This window comes from Crinia signifera, chromosome 19 (genome assembly GCF_055691185.1).
Source record: "Crinia signifera chromosome 19, ASM5569118v1, whole genome shotgun sequence".
In the NCBI taxonomy this organism is placed as follows: Eukaryota; Metazoa; Chordata; class Amphibia; order Anura; family Myobatrachidae; genus Crinia; species Crinia signifera.
Window position 1 is genome coordinate 11,359,466 of NC_139226.1, and position 26,748 is coordinate 11,386,213.

Below are 26,748 nucleotides of genomic sequence, written 5' to 3' on the forward strand. Positions count from 1 at the left end.
GCATGTGAATGAGTTCCCACTAGGATTATACTCAGTCTATCTTTATATCAGGAGATACTGCCTCGGTTGTGCTGCACGTGAATGATTTCCCACTAGGACTATACTCAGTCTATCTTTATATCAGGAGATGCTGCCTCTGATGTGCTGCATGTGAATGAGTTCCCAATAAGGACTGTGCTCAGTCTATCTTTATATCAGGTGATGCTGCCTCGGATGTGCTGCACTTGAATGAGTTCCCAATAAGTACTGTGCTCAGTCTATCTTTATATCAGGAGATGCTGCCTATGATGTGCTGCTGTGAATGAGTTCCCAATAAGGACTGTGCTCAGTCTATCTTTATATCAGGAGATGCTGCCTATGATGTGCTGCTGTGAATGAGTTCCCAATAAGGACTGTACTCAGTCTATCTTTACATCAGGTGATGCTGCCTCGGATGTGCTGCACGTGAATGAGTTCCCACTAAGGACCATACTCAGTCTATCTTTATATCAGGAGATGCTGCCTCTGATGTGCTGCATGGGAATGAGTTCCTACTAAGGACTGTGCTCAGTCTATCTTTATATCAGCAGATGCTGCCTCTGATGTGCTGCATGTGAATGAGTTCCCAATAAGGACTGTGCGCAGTCTATCTTTATATCAGCAGATGCTGCCTCGGATGTGCTGCATGTGAATGAGTTCCCAATAAGGACTGTGCTCAGTCTATCTTTACATCAGGTGATGCTGCCTCGGATGTGCTGCATGTGAATGACTTCCCACTAAGGACTATACTCAGTCTATCTTTACATCAGGATATGCTGCCTATGATGTGCTGCATGTGAATGAGTTCCCAATAAGGACTGTGCTCAGTCTATCTTTATATCAGCAGATGCTGCCTCGGATGTGCTGCATGTGAATGGGTTCCCAATAAGGACCGTACTCAGTCTATCTTTATATCAGGAGATGCTGCCTCGGATGTGCTGCATGTGAATGAGTTCCCACTAAGGACTTTACTCAGTCTATCTTTACATCAGGTGATGCTGCCTCGGATGTGCTGCATGTGAATGACTTCCCACTAAGGACTATACTCAGTCTATCTTTACATCAGGATATGCTGCCTATGATGTGCTGCATGTGAATGAGTTCCCAATAAGGACTGTGCTCAGTCTATCTTTATATCAGCAGATGCTGCCTCGGATGTGCTGCATGTGAATGGGTTCCCAATAAGGACCGTACTCAGTCTATCTTTATATCAGGAGATGCTGCCTCGGATGTGCTGCATGTGAATGAGTTCCCACTAAGGACTTTACTCAGTCTATCTTTACATCAGGTGATGCTGCCTCGGATGTGCTGCATGTGAATGAGTTCCCAATAAGGACTGTGCTCAGTCTATCTTTATATCAGCAGATGCTGCCTCTGGCTGACATTTCCCAGAATGATTTCACAGATGTGGGAAAACCTCTTCCAGGCTCCAGCATCAATAAGAGAATGATTCATGAGACGAACGATTACACACGAGAACTCGGCGCTGTTATTATACAGCTTCGCACATGCAAATAATGTTATATGTGGCATAAGTTTGTTAACATATGATGTTGTTTTTGGTGTTTGCACTATCTTTATGATGGGACAGTTCAAAAAGTGAAACTATATAACACAGAACATTCTGATCTGGGGTTCGGGTGTCTCCCAATTTACTTTACTTGGTATGTCCATTCCGTGGTGGGCATCCAGCATTCCATGTGTGTTCCCACTGAACTGGTGGACACGCCTATAGAAACCTTGGGAACGCAGGGGTTCCCCAGCCTGCTCAGGGTAGGCAGGTGATGTCACAGCACCCCCCCCCCCCCCCCCCAATTCGCAGAAGACTGTGCAGCTGTAAAGTATAGTAAGTCCTGGGCTTCCTTTCAGCTGCAGGCAGAGAAAAAATCCTTTGATTAGTGAGCAATTATCGAAGGACTTGCAGCGTAGCGAGGGGATTTTGGTGGCGAGGGGGTGCATGCATTCAGCGGGGCTGCGTTAACCGAATGTACGCAGCCAGCGAGCAGGTCTGAATGGGGGAAGTAGAGAAAATGTATAGAGAATAACAAATGGAAAAACAAAACATATAGGGGGAGATTCCTGTGGAGACAGTGACTGTGCTAATAACAACCAATCAGGCGTTACTTTATTACTTTGAGAAATGCACTAGAATAATGACAGTATCTGATTGGCTGCGATGATTTATAGCCCCTTGTCTACACAGTTCTCATAAATCTCCCCTAGGAAATCAATATTGCAATCCCGGAGCATCAATTTCTGTTCTTACCACACACTATAGCAATGTAACTGGATTGTTATAACCTGCTACAGTCCAGGTTTTCTTCCTAACTGTTTTTTAGCCAGTTTATAAAGCCAAGTTGCATTATTCTTACCATAGTAGAATGGGTCGTGCTGATCTGTTTCAGATCCTAGACAAAAAACAAAAAAAAAGGCCGTTACTGACGGAATCCTTAGATTGTAAGCTCTATGACCTCTCACAATATTCAGAACGCAATGTACGTCATATTTGTTTTATCCCCTGATTATATGGTGCTGCAGGAATACTGGATTGATAATCAGTAAAAAAACTGATAAATATATTTTTTTAATGTTTTTATTGAAGCAAATTATATTACAGTACAATAAAGAGCGAATCATGTGTCCGGCGTTCCGTTTTCTTTATAGAGAAATACCGTAACCGGAAATATCAAATATGAAAACCATAAAAGTTTCTACAGGATACGAGCGCAGCGAATCAGGCCAGGAGACGCAGTGCATTGTTTTGGTGTCCATGTCGACTGTGTCGACATTCAGGACAAAAAAAATGAAAAAACCCATTTCGCCCCTTTTGACTATAGACATTCCCCATGTCGACCCAATGCCTGTGTCGACCTAATGATGCTATCGACTTAACCCATTGTTGACCTTCAGTCATGTCGATCTTGGTGCATGTCGACCGTCAGTGGCCAACCTAATGACTGGGGGCATGGACCCCCACAAGGGATAATTGGAAGCCCTATTGCAGATGCGGTGTCTGTGACTGTGCATCTGTGAAATTAGCTCCCATTATGTACATTGATATAACTCGCTATTGTTCTCTGTTGTCAACCATTTTCTGGCTAAAAGAGATTGGTTGCAGCCATCCACTAGTTACAGACAGAAAGTCTGCCGTATACAGGAAAACAAATATCCCTCTCTGCCATCCCAGATGTATAGCCAACTTATTGGGATCATAGGACCATCACTTATTAGGCAGGCAGTGTCTCAGGTGACCCATAAAGGTTGACATGCACTGTGTCGACACATGAAAATGATTTTTTCCCCTGGCCAGCAATTTTCACAGGGGGTGGATGAGTTTCCATAGCAGGACGCTATGGAAAGCCGCTACCCAGTCGCTCATTTGCTGGTAACCCAGTCGCTCATCTGCTGGTAATACCGGCGGTGGGCGGCGATGATGCGGGAACACCTATCACCGCTCATCGTCTGGCCGTACACACTGGGCGGTTTTGAGCTGAGAGCAGTTCAAACCGCCAAATGTGAGCTCAAAATCGCCCACTGTGTATGGGCCTTTACACGGCAATATTGGTTTGAGCTAGGGTGCGGATCAATAGGTTGACTTAAAAAGTTTGACAGGCACAGGATCCAAATTGCATTGTTTATGGGGGGCCTTAACTGTGGTTCTGAAGCCTCAGTAATATATTATAAGAAAATGATGTTTATGTATGTTGTCATAAAATATTTTCTAACCTAAAAAAATAAAACAGTAACACGTTTTATGAAAATGGGAAATCTTTCTTTGGCTGTTTAATAAAAAAAGGACACCCCCCCCCCTCCCTTCCCTTCATCCCCAGAGCATCGGCAGAAGGAGAGATTGAGAGGAGGGGTCCAGCAGAGGGTTAACGACTGTAGAGGTGGCGATTCCGAGTCTCAGGATGTGACGCGATGCAGAAGATTTTTCTTCCAAAAAATATGATTCATGTCAGATACTAATTTGTTGCAGACTTGTCCGTTGTAGGAAAACACACAGAATAACGACAACGAGTTTGGCGTCCGCGTGACTTCTCAGCATTTAACTTAATGGGAGATTCCTTGATGATCTGTTCACTTAACTAATGGAGATTCTGGACATGATTGATACTTATAATGCAGCGCAATGAGCTACAGTCATTTGTAAGAAACAAACAAAAACCACAAACGTGGTCCTCAGAAGACCCCAGATCTGCTGCACCACCCGAGGTCTGGAAGTGATTACTTGGAACATAAGCAGCGCATTAGCATTGCAATGCCCATAGGACAGCTTAGGCCTACACCGAGGGATCTGGGACACAAAGTGACTTTATAGAAGCACATTAAGCAGCTGGGGTGATTCAGTCTGGTTACTATGCACGGAGACCCAAAGTTTCTGGAAACAGCTGGATCAATAAAGAACTACAGTTCTGCTAACGGTCCCCCTCTCCAGAGACACAAGATGAATGGTCCGTTTGACCAGACTGGATGAAGGCCAGTAGGCAGATGACCACATATATAGGCTGATAGTGGCCATCTTCATCTGTGTCACAAGAGCGTGGCCTGTAATACCTCCGTCTATGCTTGCCAGCCACGTAGAGACCTGGGAGGTGGAGATGTTCGCCCATTCCCGTGATATTAGTGGACCACCCGAGTGCAGTATGTGGCTAACAGCCTGATGTCGGCTGCCATATTGATTTACAAGTATGGCCATCAACCCCAACGATTACGTTTTCCCAGCAGGTCACGTTTTGAGGATTTCCGTCTGGTGTAGCAGGTGGGATAATGGCTTGACCAGGCGAATAGATTCACTCATATGGGGAGGGCCAAAATGTCTAGATTTAAAGCCAGTAGGTTAACACCACATGGTCGACAAAGGCAAAAGGTCAACACAAGAAAAAGGTCTATGGTGGACACCAGTGGCGTAGCTAAGTTTTGGGCACGCCACCGCCCCGCCAAGCACCCCTAATCCCCCGCCGCCAATGCAACCCCCCCCCCAATCCCCTGCAGCCTTACCTATCGCGCTGGTCCCGGCGGCTCCGTTCTTCTGCTGATGACCACCACAAAATGGCCGCCCCCATACAGCAGACAGTTTCAGAGAACTGTGTGCTATATGGGGGCGGCCATATTGTGGTGGTCCTCAGAAGAAGAACGGAGCCGCCGGGACCGGCGAGATAGGTAAGTCTGCGGGGGATTGGGGGGGTGTAACTATAGCACCGCAGCCCCCAGCACCCCCACATGCACAGCGCCCCCCCCCCCCACACCGGGGGCTGCGGTGCTATAGTTACGCCGCTGGTGGACACATGAAAAGGTTGACATGATGTTTTGGGGATATTTTTCTTTTTTTTTTTTCTTTTGAAGTGGACCATGCTTAGATGCATCTGGCTCAGAGTAGAGTGAGTAAAGCACAGCACAGGGGGGACGTGGTGCACTGATCTGGGGTCCATGGTAGCAATTCTACAAATTTACAATTCTAAAAAAATGAAGAACCCACATCAACCTTCCGCTTGTGTCTGCAGACCTTTCGGGGTTGACCTAGACCAGGGGTGGCCAAGCCTGTGCTCAAGATCTACTAACAGTTCATGTGTCTCAGGCAACCTGTGGATCTATAGTAGGAATGAATGCAGCAGGTTTTAAAATGTGACAGTTAGTAATGACTGCAGCTGTGCACCAGCTAGGTGATCTGGGGAATGTGACAGTTAGTAATGACTGCACCTGTGCACCAGCTAGGTGGCCTGGAGAATGTGACCGTTAGTAATGACTACAGCTGTGCACCAGCTAGGTGATCTGGGGAATGTGACCGTTAGTAATGACTACAGCTGTGCACCAGCTAGGTGATCTGGGGAATATGACAGTTAGTAATGACTACACCTGTGTACCAGTGAGGTGATCTGGGGAATGTGACAGTTAGTAATGACTGCACCTGTGCACCAGCTAGGTGGCCTGGAGAATGTGACAGTTAGTAATGACTACAGCTGTGCACCAGCTAGGTGGTCTGGGAAATGTGACAGTTAGTAATGACTGCACATGTGCACCAGCTAGGTGGTCTGGGGAATGTGACAGTTAGTAATGACTACAGCTGTGCACCAGCTAGGTGATCTGGGGAATGTGACCGTTAGTAATGACTACAGCTGTGCACCAGCTAGGTGATCTGGGGAATATGACAGTTAGTAATGACTACACCTGTGTACCAGTGAGGTGATCTGGGGAATGTGACAGTTAGTAATGACTGCACCTGTGCACCAGCTAGGTGGCCTGGAGAATGTGACAGTTAGTAATGACTACAGCTGTGCACCAGCTAGGTGGTCTGGGAAATGTGACAGTTAGTAATGACTGCACATGTGCACCAGCTAGGTGGTCTGGGGAATGTGACAGTTAGTAATGACTACAGCTGTGCACCAGCTAGGTGGTCTGGGAAATGTGACAGTTAGTAATGACTGCACATGTGCACCAGCTAGGTAATGTGGAACACGTGGACCGTGGTAGATCTCGAGGACCGGTTAGGCCAGCACATACTAGACACTTGTGTCCTTATAACTGTCGACCTAGTACTACTTGGGGACTGAAGTTAAAAAACCCTAATTTCGTCAGGGTGAGAAAGGGATTTTGTGTAATCAAGTCTGTAAACTGTAGGTCATTTTAGTTCACACCGGCAGCAATTTTAGGCTACTGAAAACCAGACTGAGAAAATGTGGTTATGGAGATAACAGCCACAGCAGCTATCACATGTAATCATACAGAACCACATCCACACGCTTGCAGTCATAGGAAGGCAACAGAAAGCCCATCTAACAATCGCACAGAGCGAAATAAACGGTGTCACATTATCAAAACGTAATAAAATATAACCTGACATTTATGAAGGTTCCACTGTTGCCCTGACTGTCATGGAACAGACTATAGGGTATGACACAGAAAGGGAATAGGCCGCAGCGTCTCTGGGAACTAGTCTGTGATTCCATACAGAGTCGTCCTAACAGCATTGTAGGCCTCCGGCCAAGCTATGCACCAGTGCCCTGGCCCGGTGCACAAATACCCATGTTGGGAACTCTCTCATTGCATTATATTTTGCGGCCAAATGTCTCCTGACTGAAGAACATGCATTTTACTGGCTGGCAACACTAGCCAAGGAGAACATTACATATCGATCAACAGATCCTAACCATCAACCATTATAAATCTTATATAAGAATTGTTCCAGCTGCCAGCATCTTCTGGGAAGGGAGGGTGAATGAGAGAGGGAGAGCATCGCCTCCTACTGACCATGCAGGGAATTGCTATAAACTATATATATTCCAGTATTTCACCTTCTTATATACTACATACAAGGGGGTGACTACAATAGGTGCAAGGGGTGCAGCTGTTATGGGGCCCAGAGCTGAAGGGGGCCCATCTATACTGTGTAAGTTATATTTGCTATATACATGTATCACCATTAGTTGGTACATAGGGGCCCTTGCAAACTTTTGCTATGAGGCTTATGAATATCTAGTTGCATTCCTGACTACATACATACATATATATATATATATATATATATATATATACACATACATACACACACACACACACACACACACACACATACACCGTTCAGAGCTCCCTGAAAGCTGGCACTAGGCCCCTGGCACCATGCAGAACCGGGGCTAGTGTGCAGCGAGTGCTGTGCCCAGTGTGGGGTTAATGACAGCAGCTGCTGAGCGCATCTGAGGTCACACACAATCAGCAAACAATTGGGCACTATTCAGGGCTCTGTGTGCTGCAATGTGTCAGATACACTATGGAGCATGGGGATGGTATAACGTCCTGGCGGATCCTGGAGAACAATGGGAGAGATTTACCAAAGCCCGGAGAGAGATAAAGTGGAGAGAGATACAAAAAATTGCAGCACCCAACCACCTCCTGACTGTCATTTTTTCAATACATCTGCAGCATGGCAGTTAGGCGCTGATTGGCTGGTACTTTATCTCTCTAAGCTTTGATAAAATAGCCCCAATGCAAAGGTATAACTGCAATCGGTGCAGATGCCCCTGCCCCAGTGTATCATGTCATCGGTGTCCACAGAACACAGGACTATCTCATGTCGACCTTGTCACATGTTGTCCTTTTCATGTGCCAATATTTTGCTTGTGTTGACCGTTTTCTCATGTTGACATTAAGCATGTTGACCTTTTGCGGTCACCCCAGTCACTTCTGATCTAATTACTGTTAATGCTAAGATCCGCATGCCTGGTCTCACACTATCGATGGTAGCCATTGGCCGATGGTTTGCTGGCTGTCAGCCAGTAGTAGCACTGCTGTGAAGGCTCTGAGTTCGCTGCATCCGTCTGATCTGTTTGTGCAGGTAGGACAGCCTCAGCTGTCAGTCAGCCCTGCAGCCTCGCCCACTCTGGTTCATAGGTGGGCAAGACAGCTACTCACATCATGCCCCGCCTCTGCGTGAGTTTTGGGCATATGCAGAGTGTACGCACAAAACATCGATGGCAGAACCCATCAAGGGTATGACATTGCTTAGTTTCATACCATCGATGGTTCTTCTAATGTTTATAACCATCGCTGGAATATACACAGGTGGTTATCCCTAGAAGGTACAGGAGTTTCTTCTTCTCAGAGATCTTAGGCAGACTGGTGGTAGGCAAAGCCAATGGCGGCAAGGGGTTTTGCAATCGATGGTGTAGGACACTGATGCTGCCTCATTGATGACAGGCCCGATGTTGAAGATCGGAAGGGCTGGTCCACTGCCGGAGGTCGGCACATGCTCAACACCCAACAAAGCTACACCATCGATGGTTTTCTGCTGCTGCCCAAAAGACTGATCATCGATTGTAAACTCTTGGATGGTCATTTCTAACTAGGGTGAAGATACAATTAGCCTCGAGGTCCCATTGGAGGAATCTGCACTTATAGTACCGTCCTTTATACTAAGTGCTATTCGGCCACTGTCAACCTAATGCATGTCCACCTTTTGCCAATGTCGACCTATTGCATGCAACCTTTTGGTGTCGACGTACTGACTGTTGACAAAGACAATGCAGATCTATCACCGGAACCAGTGCAATATTACAATGAATATTTTGCAAACTATACATTATTGCTGGTAATCTGTCCAAACACACGGAACACGGAACACGTACCGAGAGCAGCTGCCATGACGACGGAGCAACATAAGACAAAGAGCGGAGCCTCCATCATTGGCCTGTGGGGAGAGAGCGGAGAGGTCAGCGACTGAAACACGCCATCTGTCATACAGCACATTACTGACCCTTACCATGTTATCTGACCGGCAACACAAGAACACGCCATCTGTCATACAGCACATTACTGACCCTTACCGTGTTATCTGACCGGCAACATAAGAACACACCATCTGTCATACAGCACATTACTGACCCTTACCATGTTATCTGACCGGCAACACAAGAACACGCCATCTGTCATACAGCACATTACTGACCCTTACCGTGTTATCTGACCGGCAACACAAGAACACGCCATCTGTCATACTGCACATTACTGACCCTTACCGTGTTATCTGACTGGCAACACAAGAACACGCCATCTGTCATACAGCACATTACTGACTCATACCATGTTATCTGACCGGCAACATAAGAACACACCATCTGTCATACAGCACATTACTGACCCTTACCATGTTATCTCACCGGCAACACAAGAACACGCCATCTGTCATACAGCACATTACTGACCCATACCATGTTATCTGACCGGCAACACAAGAACACGCCATCTGTCATACAGCACATTACTGACCCATACCATGTTATCTGACCGGCAACACAATAACACGCCATCTGTCATACAGCACATTACTGACCCTTACCATGTTATATGACCGGCAACACAAGAACACGCCATCTGTCATACAGCACATTACTGACCCTTACCATGTTATCTGACCAGCAACACAAGAACATGCCGTCTGTCATACAGCACATTACTGACCCTTACCATGTTATCTGACCGGTAACACAAGAACACGCCATCTGTCATACAGCACATTACTGACCCTTACTGTTATCTGACCGGCAACAGAAGAACACGCCATCTGTCATACAGCACATTACTGACCCTCACCGTGTTATCTGACCGGCAACATAAGAACACGGCATCTGTCATACAGCACATTACTGACCCTTACCATGTTATCTGACCGGCAACACAAGAACACGCCGTCTGTCAAACAGCACATTACTGACCCTTACCATGTTATCTGACCGGTAACATAAGAACACGCCATCTGTCATACAGAACATTACTGTCCCTTACCATGTTATCTCACCGGCAACACAAGAACACGCCATCTGTCATACAGCACATTACTGACCCTTACCATGTTATCTGATCGGCAACAGAAGAACACGCCGTCTGTCATACAGCACATTACTGTCCCTTACCATGTTATCTGACGGGCAACACAAGAACACGCATGTCTGTCATACAGATCATTACTGACCCTTACCATGTTATCTGACCGGTAACACAAGAACACGCCATCTGCAATACAGCACATTACTGACCCTTACCGTGTTATTTGACCGGCAACAGAAGAACACGCCGTCTGTCATACAACACATTACTGACCCTTACCATGTTATCTGACCGGTAACACAAGAACACGCCATCTGCAATACAGCACATTACTGACCCTTACCGTGTTATCTGACAGGCAACAGAAGAACACGCCATCTGTCATACAGCACATTACTGACCATTACCATGTTATCTGACCGGCAACACAAGAACACGCCATATGTCATACAGCACATTACTGACCCTTACCATGTTATCTGACCAGCAACACAAGAACATGCCGTCTGTCATACAGCACATTACTGACCCTTACCATGTTATCTGACCGGTAACACAAGAACACGCCATCTGTCATACAGCACATTACTGACCCTTACTGTTATCTGACCGGCAACAGAAGAACACGCCATCTGTCATACAGCACATTACTGACCCTTACCATGTTATCTGACCGGCAACACAAGAACACGCCATCTGTCATACAGCACATTACTGACCCTTACCGTGTTATCTGACCGGCAACACAAGAACACGCCATCTGTCATACTGCACATTACTGACCCTTACCGTGTTATCTGACTGGCAACACAAGAACACGCCATCTGTCATACAGCACATTACTGACTCATACCATGTTATCTGACCGGCAACATAAGAACACACCATCTGTCATACAGCACATTACTGACCCTTACCATGTTATCTCACCGGCAACACAAGAACACGCCATCTGTCATACAGCACATTACTGACCCATACCATGTTATCTGACCGGCAACACAAGAACACGCCATCTGTCATACAGCACATTACTGACCCATACCATGTTATCTGACCGGCAACACAATAACACGCCATCTGTCATACAGCACATTACTGACCCTTACCATGTTATATGACCGGCAACACAAGAACACGCCATCTGTCATACAGCACATTACTGACCCTTACCATGTTATCTGACCAGCAACACAAGAACATGCCGTCTGTCATACAGCACATTACTGACCCTTACCATGTTATCTGACCGGTAACACAAGAACACGCCATCTGTCATACAGCACATTACTGACCCTTACTGTTATCTGACCGGCAACAGAAGAACACGCCATCTGTCATACAGCACATTACTGACCCTCACCGTGTTATCTGACCGGCAACATAAGAACACGGCATCTGTCATACAGCACATTACTGACCCTTACCATGTTATCTGACCGGCAACACAAGAACACGCCGTCTGTCAAACAGCACATTACTGACCCTTACCATGTTATCTGACCGGTAACATAAGAACACGCCATCTGTCATACAGAACATTACTGTCCCTTACCATGTTATCTCACCGGCAACACAAGAACACGCCATCTGTCATACAGCACATTACTGACCCTTACCATGTTATCTGATCGGCAACAGAAGAACACGCCGTCTGTCATACAGCACATTACTGTCCCTTACCATGTTATCTGACGGGCAACACAAGAACACGCATGTCTGTCATACAGATCATTACTGACCCTTACCATGTTATCTGACCGGTAACACAAGAACACGCCATCTGCAATACAGCACATTACTGACCCTTACCGTGTTATTTGACCGGCAACAGAAGAACACGCCGTCTGTCATACAACACATTACTGACCCTTACCATGTTATCTGACCGGTAACACAAGAACACGCCATCTGCAATACAGCACATTACTGACCCTTACCGTGTTATCTGACAGGCAACAGAAGAACACGCCATCTGTCATACAGCACATTACTGACCATTACCATGTTATCTGACCGGCAACACAAGAACACGCCATATGTCATACAGCACATTACTGACCCTTACCATGTTATCTGACCAGCAACACAAGAACATGCCGTCTGTCATACAGCACATTACTGACCCTTACCATGTTATCTGACCGGTAACACAAGAACACGCCATCTGTCATACAGCACATTACTGACCCTTACTGTTATCTGACCGGCAACAGAAGAACACGCCATCTGTCATACAGCACATTACTGACCCTTACCATGTTATCTGACCGGCAACACAAGAACACGCCGTCTGTCAAACAGCACATTACTGACCCTTACCATGTTATCTGACCGGTAACATAAGAACACGCCATCTGTCATACAGCACATTACTGACCCTTACCAAGTTATCTGACCGGCAACAGAAGAACACGCCGTCTGTCATACAGCACATTACTGACCCTTACCATGTTATCTGACGGGCAACACAAGAACACGCATGTCTGTCATACAGATCATTACTGACCCTTACCATGTTATCTGACCGGTAACACAAGAACACGCCATCTGCAATACAGCACATTACTGACCCTTACTGTGTTATCTGACCGGCAACAGAAGAACACGCCGTCTGTCATACAACACATTACTGACCCTTACCATGTTATCTGACCGGTAACACAAGAACACGCCATCTGCAATACAGCACATTACTGACCCTTACCGTGTTATCTGACAGGCAACAGAAGAACACGCCATCTGTCATACAGCACATTACTGACCCTTACCATGTTATCTGACCGGCAACAGAAGAACACGCCGTCTGTCATACAGCACATTACTGACCCATACCATGTTATCTGACCGGCAACACAAGAACACGCCATCTGTCATACAGCACATTACTGACCCATACCATGTTATCTGACCGGCAACACAATAACACGCCATCTGTCATACAGCACATTACTGACCCTTACCATGTTATCTGACCGGCAACACAAGAACACGCCGTCTGTCATACAGCACATTACTGACCCTTACCATGTTATCTGACCAGCAACACAAGAACATGCCGTCTGTCATACAGCACATTACTGACCCTTACCATGTTATCTGACCGGTAACACAAGAACACGCCATCTGTCATACAGCACATTACTGACCCTTACTGTTATCTGACCGGCAACAGAAGAACACGCCATCTGTCATACAGCACATTACTGACCCTTACCGTGTTATCTGACCGGCAACATAAGAACACGGCATCTGTCATACAGAACATTACTGTCCCTTACCATGTTATCTGATCGGCAACAGAAGAACACGCCGTCTGTCATACAGCACATTACTGTCCCTTACCATGTTATCTGACGGGCAACACAAGAACACGCATGTCTGTCATACAGATCATTACTGACCCTTACCATGTTATCTGACCGGTAACACAAGAACACGCCATCTGCAATACAGCACATTACTGACCCTTACCGTGTTATCTGACCGGCAACAGAAGAACACGCCATCTGTCATACAACACATTACTGACCCTTACCATGTTATCTGACCGGTAACACAAGAACACGCCATCTGCAATACAGCACATTACTGACCCTTACCGTGTTATCTGACAGGCAACAGAAGAACACGCCATCTGTCATACAGCACATTACTGACCATTACCATGTTATCTGACCGGCAACACAAGAACACGCCATATGTCATACAGCACATTACTGACCCTTACCATGTTATCTGACCAGCAACACAAGAACATGCCGTCTGTCATACAGCACATTACTGACCCTTACCATGTTATCTGACCGGTAACACAAGAACACGCCATCTGTCATACAGCACATTACTGACCCTTACTGTTATCTGACCGGCAACAGAAGAACACGCCATCTGTCATACAGCACATTACTGACCCTTACCGTGTTATCTGACCGGCAACATAAGAACACGGCATCTGTCATACAGCACATTACTGACCCTTACCATGTTATCTGACCGGCAACACAAGAACACGCCGTCTGTCAAACAGCACATTACTGACCCTTACCATGTTATCTGACCGGTAACATAAGAACACGCCATCTGTCATACAGCACATTACTGACCCTTACCAAGTTATCTGACCGGCAACAGAAGAACACGCCGTCTGTCATACAGCACTTTACTGACCCTTACCATGTTATCTGACGGGCAACACAAGAACACGCATGTCTGTCATACAGATCATTACTGACCCTTACCATGTTATCTGACCGGTAACACAAGAACACGCCATCTGCAATACAGCACATTACTGACCCTTACCGTGTTATCTGACCGGCAACAGAAGAACACGCCGTCTGTCATACAACACATTACTGACCCTTACCATGTTATCTGACCGGTAACACAAGAACACGCCATCTGCAATACAGCACATTACTGACCCTTACCGTGTTATCTGACAGGCAACAGAAGAACACGCCATCTGTCATACAGCACATTACTGACCCTTACCATGTTATCTGACCGGCAACAGAAGAACACGCCGTCTGTCATACAGCACATTACTGACCCTTACCATGTTATCTGACCAGCAACACAAGAACACGCCGTCTGTCATACATCACATTACTGACCCTTACCATGTTATCTGACCGGCAACACAAGAACACGCCGTCTGTCATACAGCATATTACTGACCCTTACCATGTTATCTGACCAGCAACACAAGAACACGCCTTCTGTCATACATCGCATTACTGACCCTTACCATGTTATTTGACCAGCAACATAAGAACACGGCATCTGTCATACAGCACATTACTGACCCTTACCATGTTATCTGACCGGCAACACAAGACCACGCCATCTGTCATACAGCACATTACTGACCCTTACCATGTTATCTGACCAGCAACACAAGAACATGCCGTCTGTCATACATCACATTACTGACCCTTACCATGTTATCTGACCGGCAACACAAGAACACGCCGTCTGTCATACAGCACATTACTGACCCTTACCATGTTATCTGACCGGCAACACAAGAACACGCCGTCTGTCATACAGCACATTACTGACCCTTACCATGTTATCTGACCGGCAACACAAGAACACGCTGTCTGTCATACAGCACATTACTGACCCTTACCATGTTATCTGACCAGCAACGTAAGAACACGGCATCTGTCATACAGCACATTACTGACCCTTACCATGTTATATGACCGGCAACAGAAGAACACGCCGTCTGTCATACAGACAGGGGCGTAACTATAGCACCGCAGCCCCCGCCACCGCGGGGGGGGGGCGCTGTGCATGTGGGGGCGCCGGGGGCTGCGGTGCTATAGTTACCCCCCCCCCCAATCCCCCGCAGACTTACGTATCTTGCTGGTCCCGGCGGCTCCGTTCTTCTGATGAGGACCACAACAAAATGGCTGCCCCCATATAGCAAACAGTTCTCTGAAACTGTCTGCTGTATGGGGGTGGCCATTTTGTGGTGGTCCTCAGCAGATGAACGGACGGAGCCGTCGGGACCAGCGCGATAAGTAAGACTGCGGGGGAGGGGGAGGGGGTTAGCATAGGCGACAGGGCGGCCGGGGGGGGGTGCTCGATGGGGCGGCGGCAGGGGGGGTATGTGCGCCCCCCCCCCTAACGGCGGGGGGGCGCCCAAAACGTAGCTACGCCACTGCATACAGCACATTACTGACCCTTACCATGTTATCTGACCGGTAACACAAGAACACGCCATCTGCAATACAGCACATTACTGGCCCTTACCGTGTTATCTGACCGGCAACAGAAGAACACGCCATCTGTCATACAGCACATTACTGACCCTTACCATGTTATCTGACCGGCAACAGAAGAACACGCCGTCTGTCATACCGCACATTACTGACCCTTACCATGTTATCTGACCAGCAACACAAGAACACACCATCTGTCATACAGGACATTACTGACCCTTACCATGTTATCTGACCAGCAACACAAGAACACACCATCTGTCATACAGCACATTACTGACCTTTACCATGTTATCTGACCGGCAACAGAAGAACACGCCGTCTGTCATACAGCACATTACTGACCCTTACCATGTTATCTGACCAGCAACACAAGAACACGCCGTCTGTCATACAGCACATTACTGACTCTTACCATGTTATCTGACCGGCAACACAAGAACACGCCGTCTGTCATACAGCACATTACTGACCCTTACCATGTTATCTGACCGGCAACACAAGAACACGCCGTCTGTCATACATCACATTACTGACCCTTACCATGTTATCTGACCAGCAACACAAGAACACGCCGTCTGTCATACAGCATATTACTGACCCTTACCATGTTATTTGACCAGCAACACAAGAACACGCCATCTGTCATACAGCACATTACTGATCATTACCGTGTTATCTGAGTGACAACATAAGAACACGCCGTCTGTCATACAGCACATTACTGACCCTTACCATGTTATCTGACCGGCAACACAAGAACATGCCGTCTGTCATACAGCACATTACTGACTCTTACCATGTTATCTGACCGGAAACACAAGAACACGCCGTCTGTCATACATCACATTACTGACCCTTACCATGTTATCTGACCAGCAACACAAGAGCACGCCGTCTGTCATACAGCACATTACTGACCCTTACCATGTTATTTGACCCGCAACACAAGAACACGCCATCTGTCATACAGCACATTACTGATCCTTACAGTGTTATCTGACCAGCAACACAAGAACATGCCATCTGTCATACAGCACATTACTGATCCTTACCGTGTTATCTGAGCGACAACATAAGAACACGGCATCTGTCATACAGCACATTACTGACCCTTACCATGTTATCTGACCGGCAACACAAGAACACGCCGTCTGTCATACAGCACATTACTGACCCTTACCATGTTATCTGACCGGCAACACAAGAACACGCCGTCTGTCATACAGCACATTACTGACCCTTACCATGTTATCTGACCAGCAACACAAGAACACGCCGTCTGTCATACAGCACATTACTGACCCTTACCATGTTATCTGACCGGCAACACAAGAACACGCTGTCTGTCATACAGCACATTACTGACTCTTACCATGTTATCTGACCGGCAACACAAGAACAAGCCGTCTGTCATACAGCACATTACTGACCCTTACCATGTTATCTAACCAGCAACACAAGAACACACCATCTGTCATACAGCACATTACTGACCCTTACCATGTTATCTGACCGGCAACAGAAGAACACGCCGTCTGTCATACAGCACATTACTGACCCTTACCATGTTATCTGACCAGCAACACAAGAACACGCCGTCTGTCATACAGCACATTACTGATCATTACTGTGTTATCTGAGTGACAACATAAGAACACGTCGTCTGTCATACAGCACATTACTGACCCTTACCATGTTATCTGACCGGCAACACAAGAACACGCCGTCTGTCATACAGCACATTACTGACCCTTACCATGTTATCTGACCAGCAACACAAGAACACACCATCTGTCATACAGCACATTACTGACCCTTACCATGTTATCTGACCGGCAACAGAAGAACACGCCGTCTGTCATACAGCACATTACTGACCCTTACCATGTTATCTGACCAGCAACACAAGAACACGCCGTCTGTCATACAGCACATTACTGACTCTTACCATGTTATCTGACCGGCAACACAAGAACACGCCGTCTGTCATACAGCACATTACTGACCCTTACCATGTTATCTGACCGGCAACACAAGAACACGCCGTCTGTCATACATCACATTACTGACCCTTACCATGTTATCTGACCAGCAACACAAGAACACGCCGTCTGTCATACAGCATATTACTGACCCTTACCATGTTATTTGACCAGCAACACAAGAACACGCCATCTGTCATACAGCACATTACTGATCATTACCGTGTTATCTGAGTGACAACATAAGAACACGCCGTCTTTCATACAGCACATTACTGACCCTTACCATGTTATCTGACCGGCAACACAAGAACACGCCGTCTGTCATACAGCACATTACTGACTCTTACCATGTTATCTGACCGGCAACACAAGAACACGCCGTCTGTCATACATCACATTACTGACCCTTACCATGTTATCTGACCAGCAACACAAGAGCACGCCGTCTGTCATACAGCACATTACTGACCCTTACCATGTTATTTGACCCGCAACACAAGAACACGCCATCTGTCATACAGCACATTACTGATCCTTACAGTGTTATCTGACCAGCAACACAAGAACATGCCGTCTGTCATACAGCACATTACTGATCCTTACCGTGTTATCTGAGCGACAACATAAGAACACAGCATCTGTCATACAGCACATTACTGACCCTTACCATGTTATCTGACCGGCAACACAAGAACACGCCGTCTGTCATACAGCACATTACTGACCCTTACCATGTTATCTGACCGGCAACACAAGAACACGCCGTCTGTCATACAGCACATTACTGACCCTTACCATGTTATCTGACCAGCAACACAAGAACACGCCGTCTGTCATACAGCACATTACTGACCCTTACCATGTTATCTGACCGGCAACACAAGAACACGCTGTCTGTCATACAGCACATTACTGACTCTTACCATGTTATCTGACCGGCAACACAAGAACACGCCATCTGTCATACAGCACATTACTGACCCTTACCATGTTATCTGACCAGCAACACAAGAACACGCCGTCTGTCATACAGCACATTACTGACCCTTACCATGTTATCTGACCAAAAACACAAGAACACGCCATCTGTCATACAGCACATTACTGACTCTTACCATGTTATCTGACCGGCAACACAAGAAAACGCAGCACATTACTGACCCTTACCATGTTATTTGACCAGCAACACAAGAACACGCCATCTGTCATACAGCACATTACTGATCCTTACCGTTTTATCTGAGAGACAACATAAGGACACGGCATCTGTCATACAGCATATTACTGATCCTTACCGTGTTATCTGAACGACAACATAAGAACACGGCATCTGTCATACAGCACATTACTGACCCTTACCATGTTATCTGACCGGCAACACAAGAACACGCCGTCTGTCATACAGCACATTACTGACCCTTACCATGTTATCTGACCGGCAACACAAGAACATGTCGTCTATCATACAGCACATTACTGACCCTTACCATGTTTTCTAACCGGCAACACAAGAACACGCCATCTGTCATACAGCACATTACTGACCCTTACCATGTTATCTCACCGGCAACACAAGAACACGCCATCTGTCATACAGCACATTACTGACCCGTACCATGTTATCTGACCGGTAACATAAGAACACGCCATCTGTCATACAGCACATTACTGACCCTTACCATGTTATCTGACCGGCAACACAAGAACACGCCGTCTGTCATACTGCACATTACTGACCCTTACCGTGTTATCTGACCGGCAACACAAGAACACGCCATCTGTCATACAGCACATTACTGACTCTTACCATGTTATCTGACCAGCAACATAAGAACACGCCATCTGTCATACATCACATTACTGACCCATACCATGTTATCTGACCGGCAACACAAGAACACGGCATCTGTCATACAGCACATTACTGACCCTTACCATGTTATCTGACCGGCAACATAAGAACACGGCATCTGTCATACAGCACATTACTGACCCTTACCGTGTTATCTGACCAGCAACACAAGAACACGCCATCTGTCATACAGCACATTACTCACCCTTACCGTGTTATCTGACCGGCAACACAAGAACACGCCGTCTGTCATACAGCACATTAATGACCCTTTCCGTGTTATCTGACCGGCGACACAAGAACACGCCATCTGTCATACAGCACATTACTGACCCTTACCATGTTATCTAACACGGCATTAGTCATCATGTTTCCTATATACATTATCGGTATAACATATTATTTACCATGTATGATATTTATACTAGAATAAAGTGGGAGTCTTTGTCTGAGCCTTGACCTTTACCATATTGATAGTTACATATAGGCCCTTATTCAGATTGCTCTGCTCGGACTGCTCGGACGTGGGCAGCGTACCGAGAAGTCCGGATGCCGTGTGCTCGCTCCTGGGCTTCCGGGGAGGGGATGACGAGGGGCGTTTCGGCCTGATCAGGGCCATTACCATATGCGCACGTCCTGCGTTTCATGAGCGTTCCCATGTAAACGCAGGGAGTGCCTATGGATATGCGGCCGTGACGCGCGTGCGGGTGGCGGACAGCTGACTTAACCGGATGTCAGCTGCCCGCCCATACCCCCACTTATGTTCGCTCATATATACGAGTGGTCTAGACCACTCATGCATGGGCGAGCGCATTCCACATCATCCGATGGTTGCGACCATCAAATGATGGAGAGGTTCCCACAGGCATGCGAATGGGCGGCGTGTGCTATCCATTCGCTAGACGGAGTTTGGTACATTCGCTTCGGCCCGTGCACGCGTCTGAGCGAAGCGATCTGAATAAGGGCCATAGAGCTTTTGCTTGTGTTGACCTTTTACGCATGTCGACTCAAACCATTACAACCATTTTCATGTGTCAACCCTTTGTCTGTCGACCAATAGTGGTCAACCTATTAACTGTAGACAAAAACGATCCACGCCCGCTCAAAATGGGTTCCAATGTATAGACAGACAGAGGGATATTTACTAAGATGGGAGTTCTGTTGACGATGTGGTGTTGCCCATAGCAACCAATCAGAATCAACTTGTTTATTTAGCACCTTCTAGTAGATAATAGATAGAATCAAATTAGTTGCTATGGGCAACATCCCATCTTCAATAGAACTCACATCTTAGTAAATTTACCTCACAGTGTCTACATAGTCAGTCAATATATGAAGCACATATGGTCAACATGACACTAGTCGACACATATTGTCAGCACACTTTTTTGCTTGATTTACTATCCACATGGACTGTGATGATTGTGGTACAGCTCACAGACAATGTGCAGGTTGATAGTTATTATGTCGACAGCGAAAGGTTGAAATGCACATGGTTGACATTGACAAAAGGTGAACATGGAAATGATTGAAAGGGTCACCATGAGTTCTTCACTTTTATTTTTCATGGTCAATTGAGCAATCGGACGCCCAATTACTGTAGCGCGTCCATGTTGATCTTTTTGCTTGTGTCGACTTTTTATCAATATCAACCTTGTGATGTCAACCATGGCACCGAACCATTGGCTGTCATAGCCGTGTTCCCCGGGGGTGCCCCTCATACACATACACACTCTCCTAATGTTCTCAGGGGGGTGTAAAAAGAGAAAAATGGAGAAGTTGCCCTAGGCGACCAATCAAATTCATTCTGCCATGTTCAAAAAAGCAGGGTTGGCTGGGAGGGTCCCAGAATCGGGTCCCCCTCCTGGCCCCCAGGAAAGGTGGGCAAGCCTCCTGGAATGTAGCAGCTTTACCCCCCGCTGTACAATGCCTGAAATACCGGCATTGCATGGTGGGGGCGTGGTCACGAGGACGCGTTCGTGCTGACCATGCCCCCATTCTGGATGATCCGCCCCTGTCTCGCCTCTTTCCCACCCCATCAGCAGCCTGCCCCCCATCTCCCAGTGGGTGCACCCAGAAAGAAGGAAGCCTGTGAAGAAGGTGCTAGATCAGGGATAGGGAACCTTTGGCTCTCCAGCTGTTGTTGAACTACACATCCCAGCATGCCCTGCTATATGTTTACAATTTGGCTACACTAAAATTGTTGCAAGGCATGCTGGGATGTCTAGTTCAACAACAGCTGGAGAGCCAAAGGTTCCCCCGTGCCTGATAAAGGATAGCAGGGGGTTACCAAAACTATGCCCTGCAAACAAATGCACCTCAGGCTCCAGCTGTGGCCCTTGACATACTTCCGAGTGAGACCATGGGGCCCTTGTTCTACAAAGCCTGCCCTATAGTACAGCCTGACCACTTCAGCTCTGCCAGGGTCCCATCATTTCCCCTGCAGGCAGCTTAGCACTGGTAATATATATAGACACTGGCAGAGGCTCAGAACATTATATTTATACCAAGTTGTCTCTAGCCAAGAATGTGCGCCCATCCCATCCCCTCCTAAATAGGATCTCTCTCCCTTCCCTACCACAGGCTCCCAGCTCTGCATCTGCTGGGCAGGACCGAGCCCATAACCCACTGTTATAAGGCGCAACGTGCTGCAGCCAATCACGTGCAGGACCCACAGGGGATCTTGTAAAAATCGGCTATGTTGTAATCTGTACCCTGACAAGTCCGACGTTATCATTTATATTTCCTTTTGCTGATATTTTTCATACCGACAAGTAAAGATTATTTTTTTTTAGTTGACTGTAAGTAAGATTTACTGACACCATGTTAATGGGCTGCCTCTGTAACATATGTCCTGCTCACTAGGACTTGTGTGCAGATAACCAGACCACTTTAGCAGACTATAAGGGGATGGTATCTAGGCACCGTTATCAGGGCAGGCCGACGTTTATTAACTGTTTCAGCAGGCTACACAGGGGGAAGGCTCATATGTTTTTCTATATAGAGATGTATTATTATTTATTTATATATTTGAGTCAATCCCATCAGTTACTGCAACATTGGAGCTTACAAACTATGGGGCAGATGGATGCATTGCTGAATAAGATGCATAGCTGCACTTAACGCTAGTTACCTGGGTCTAGGGGACAGCCCGCCGAGGAACGCTGTCCCCTGCAATCCCCCCAGTAATTAGCGGCCGGGGCGATGTATTGACAACCGTCTAGGCGTTAAATCGCCAGCTCGGGGCTAGTGTTGTCCTACCCCCACTGCAGGGACAGTGCTAGCCCTGCTTCTGGCTCCGGGCTGCGCTGGAAATCTCGCGATAATATGAGATCTCACGCATGCCCAGAGAGCCGGCCGGGGGTAGAGAAGGTTTATTTTTTTTAAATGCACATGCGCATCGCTGTGGGGGGCGCTGATAAGGAGAGCCGTTAACCCTGAGCATAACGGCTCTCCATATCGGCAGGAGGGGGGGGGGGTGTTTAATACATCGGGCAGTAACGGTTGCCCGCTTCTCCACCTTATGCAGCCGAAGCGGAACCCGTTATTTTACACAGATCGCTGAGTGGACATCAGTCATCTCAGTAACCCTCCGGTTACTCAGGATGGGCGCTGTTTTCACACTACCAGGGGCAATGGCTTTGGTACACACAAAAAATGGGGCCGTCATGCCCCTACATTCAGAACGCTGGATGTTCCTGCCCCGCCGCCAAGCGTCCAGAGTATGTGAATCTCGCTAAGGGGCTACGGCGAGCGATCTTGCAGAACAGGATCTGCACATGGGATGTGCGTAACCTGTTGGTATTACATACATTTCTGAATCAGGCCCTTAGTGGCAGATGTAGCAATGAGTGATATTCTTATTATCACTCGTTATGAATGATACATGGGGCTGCGGCCAATCGGCCCCCAACTGTTATTTTTCACATCCAGCCAGTAACATGGCAGTGAGGAGCTAATAGACATTTTGTAATGCCCGGATTTTGACATTGTTGTATTTTAGATATAAGGTTATTATGCACCCCCTAATTATTAATCTGTAGCTTCATGTCTTCAATCCACTTTATGGCCCTGCAACCAGTGATCAGAGAATGCATGCTGGTTGCCAGTTGCCAGGGTCAACGTCGCTAGCTATGGGGATCTCTGGTTGTTACTAGGGCCAACCACAGGTTCAAGGGTGATCTTTTTTGTCAGGGTTATCACTGGTTGCTAGAACCCCCACTAAGTTCATCGCTGGTAGCCAGGGACATCTGCAGTTGTAGGGCCCATCTCTTGTTGCCAAGGCTAACACTGGTTGTCAGGGTGAGTGGTAGTCTGGCCATCTGTAGCTTCTAGAGTTATCTCTGATTGCCAAGGCCAACACTGGCTGCTAGGGCCAGCTGGTTGCCATGGTCATTGCCAATTGCTAGAGTCATCTCTGTTTGCCAGGACTACTGCTGGTTGCCAGAGTAATTGCCCCCATTGCCAGGGTTATCGTGAAGATGTGGGGAACTTCCCCATGTACAGAACAGAAGGCATTGTATGGTAACTGTGAAGCTTTTGTTTAAATGCCTGTAAATGACTCAACCCCTGCTGTGCACATATGGAAAACATGACTCTTCCTGCAACAGGCACCGTGCAGGGTGTCGCTGGAAAATATTCGCCAACAGCCTTGTATACAGCCCCTCTAAACTGCTAATACGCTCTGCCTCTGGCTTAGTACATCTCATATATATCTATATATACACACACACATACACACATGCAGTCAGTATTTATATTACATTCATCTGCCCATCAGAAATGAATAATTGCAGAATCATATTGTACATTACAAAAATAAGAAAAAAAAGCAGAGAATTATAGAACAATAATATTTACAATGATAGAAGTAACAGTTTCTACTTTGCATTCAGAGACCCCTGCTCTGCGTCACTAAATATTAACTCCATGTCATTATATATATATTGTTAAGTAAAAAGTAAAATACAAAAATTTACTGGTAGGTTAAATGGCTCCAAACAAAAATTAACCCTACAATGTCTGTGTGTGTGTATATGTGGCAGGGAATATAGATTGTAAGCTCCACTGGGGCAGGGACTGATGTTCATATATTCTCTGTACAGCGCTGCGGAATATGTGTGTGCTATATAAATAACTGGTAATAAATAAATTAATGACACCAGTCCACCATCCCAGTTTTGTACAATGGATCCCCTCCCAATGAAGGCTTTTTCACAACATTACAGAAATATCAGATGAGGACAGCTCAGCTGCAGCAAGGGTTAATGGTCTCTGGTCAGTATAACAGGAATAACCACAAGAACTGGGCTTCTGCACCGTTGAGTCATATTGGGTTTGAGTCTAGTAGTTACTAAGTTTAGTAAGAACTGCGTAGCGGACCTGTGACAGCAGTCGGTGACACTCAGACACAACAGACAGGAACAGTAAATACAAGAAACCATCTCACCGAGGCTTTGCAGAATCAGTGTCCTGTCAGCTCCCTCCAGGACCTGGGTGGGGGATAAGGTGACTGTCCTGTATTCAGCTGTCAATCAGCCTGCCCCTGGGCATTTGCAAACCACATAAAAAAAAAAAAGATTCTGTTTACACTTTTCCAAACTTTTCTGGCTCCTCCTCCTGCCCCCCTATGTAACTTTCTCTACACCCCTCTCCTTACGTGTGTCTCAGACTGCCTAGTACTTCTGCTCCTCTCTTATCCGTCTGTCTCTCACTTTCTAGTCCTCTCGCCCTATTTGGCATTATCTGTTCCTCCCAGCCAAACCCCTCTCCCCTCTGTCACTCTGTTTATCTCTCCCTCTCCCTCTCTTTCTCTCTCACACTCACTCACTCTTTACATATCTATATTCCTAAACGTCCCAGTCCTGAATTCCTTTCATCTGCGGATTTTATGCTATGCCCCCCCTTGTCCTGCCCCAATAACGGAGTAGGAACATGCAGTGATCACATGCTGCTTGGCAGACTCTGGTCTGGGGCTTGGAACAATAACAGATTATTACAGACTAACTGTAAGAGAACAGAAAATTGGTAAAAGTCAGGCTGCGGCGATGCGTTATATGTCTCCTTCCTATATAGATACATAGAAAGATAAGAACCATTTGGCCCATCTAGTCTGCCCCTTTTTTTATAACGTCATAGGATCAAAAAAATAGAACATATCATAATTGTTACTTTTTACAGCAGTGTATAAATATGGCCCAATGGGAGGCTTTTTAAATTGAGTTATATTACTGCGGTCTGGTGATGTTGAGACCCATGCGAGAACAGAGTTCCCTGTGGACCAGCAATGGTTTAAGAAGCATTGAGGGGCCTATTTATAGTAAGCAAACATTTTTTTGGTTTTGGGAATACTTGGTGCACCCACAAATTAGGAACCCCTCTGGAAGTGACTGCATGAACCAACGATTCATTTTGAAGCATTTTCACTTCTTGATACAGTACATAGTATTCAGAATGCTGTGACATGAAGATTATCCGGACTTATACATTTGCCCCTGAAGAATAAGTGTTCTAGCATCAATGTACAGGCATGCGGGCCTTCATACTAAGCAACTGTATTGGGTGCCCCTATGGGGTGAAACATCCAGACGTAGGGGGTTAATTTACTATAGCTTCTATAAATGAAAATAGGTGATATTGCCTATAACAGACAATGAAATATTTACCAGACTTCTTTAGTGCATTCCGCCCACAGACTTTTTGGCCCTCCAATCTTCTTTACTTTAAGAGCCAGAGGTACTAAGCCTTAAAAACATACTTGTGTGCCCACCCGGAAATACCGGAGGCTTGTGAAAATTGTGTGGCACTCCTGGCCCTCCAAGAAGGTAGCCAAGTCTCC

General features: G+C 46.5%; 1 protein-coding gene across 2 annotated transcripts in view; it reads right to left on the reverse strand.

Annotated features, from left to right (window-relative positions):
* The window catches only part of FXYD1 (FXYD domain containing ion transport regulator 1), a 36,925-nt gene extending 11,198 nt beyond the window's left edge, over nt 1-25,727 (reverse strand). Inside the window, exons 1-4 of one of the 2 annotated variants that reach the window (XM_083162032.1) lie at nt 25,570-25,726; nt 25,360-25,455; nt 9,138-9,199; nt 2,391-2,426 (exon numbers count right to left, since the gene is read on the reverse strand). In XM_083162032.1, coding sequence (XP_083018158.1) covers nt 2,391-2,426; nt 9,138-9,195 — 94 coding nt within the window. In that variant the 5' untranslated portion in view covers nt 9,196-9,199; nt 25,360-25,455; nt 25,570-25,726. Of the gene's footprint in view, nt 1-2,390; nt 2,427-9,137; nt 9,200-25,359 lie in introns of both variants that reach the window. The other variant, XM_083162031.1, reaches the window with a different exon arrangement.
* Between the last annotated feature and the right edge of the window lie 1,021 nt (nt 25,728-26,748).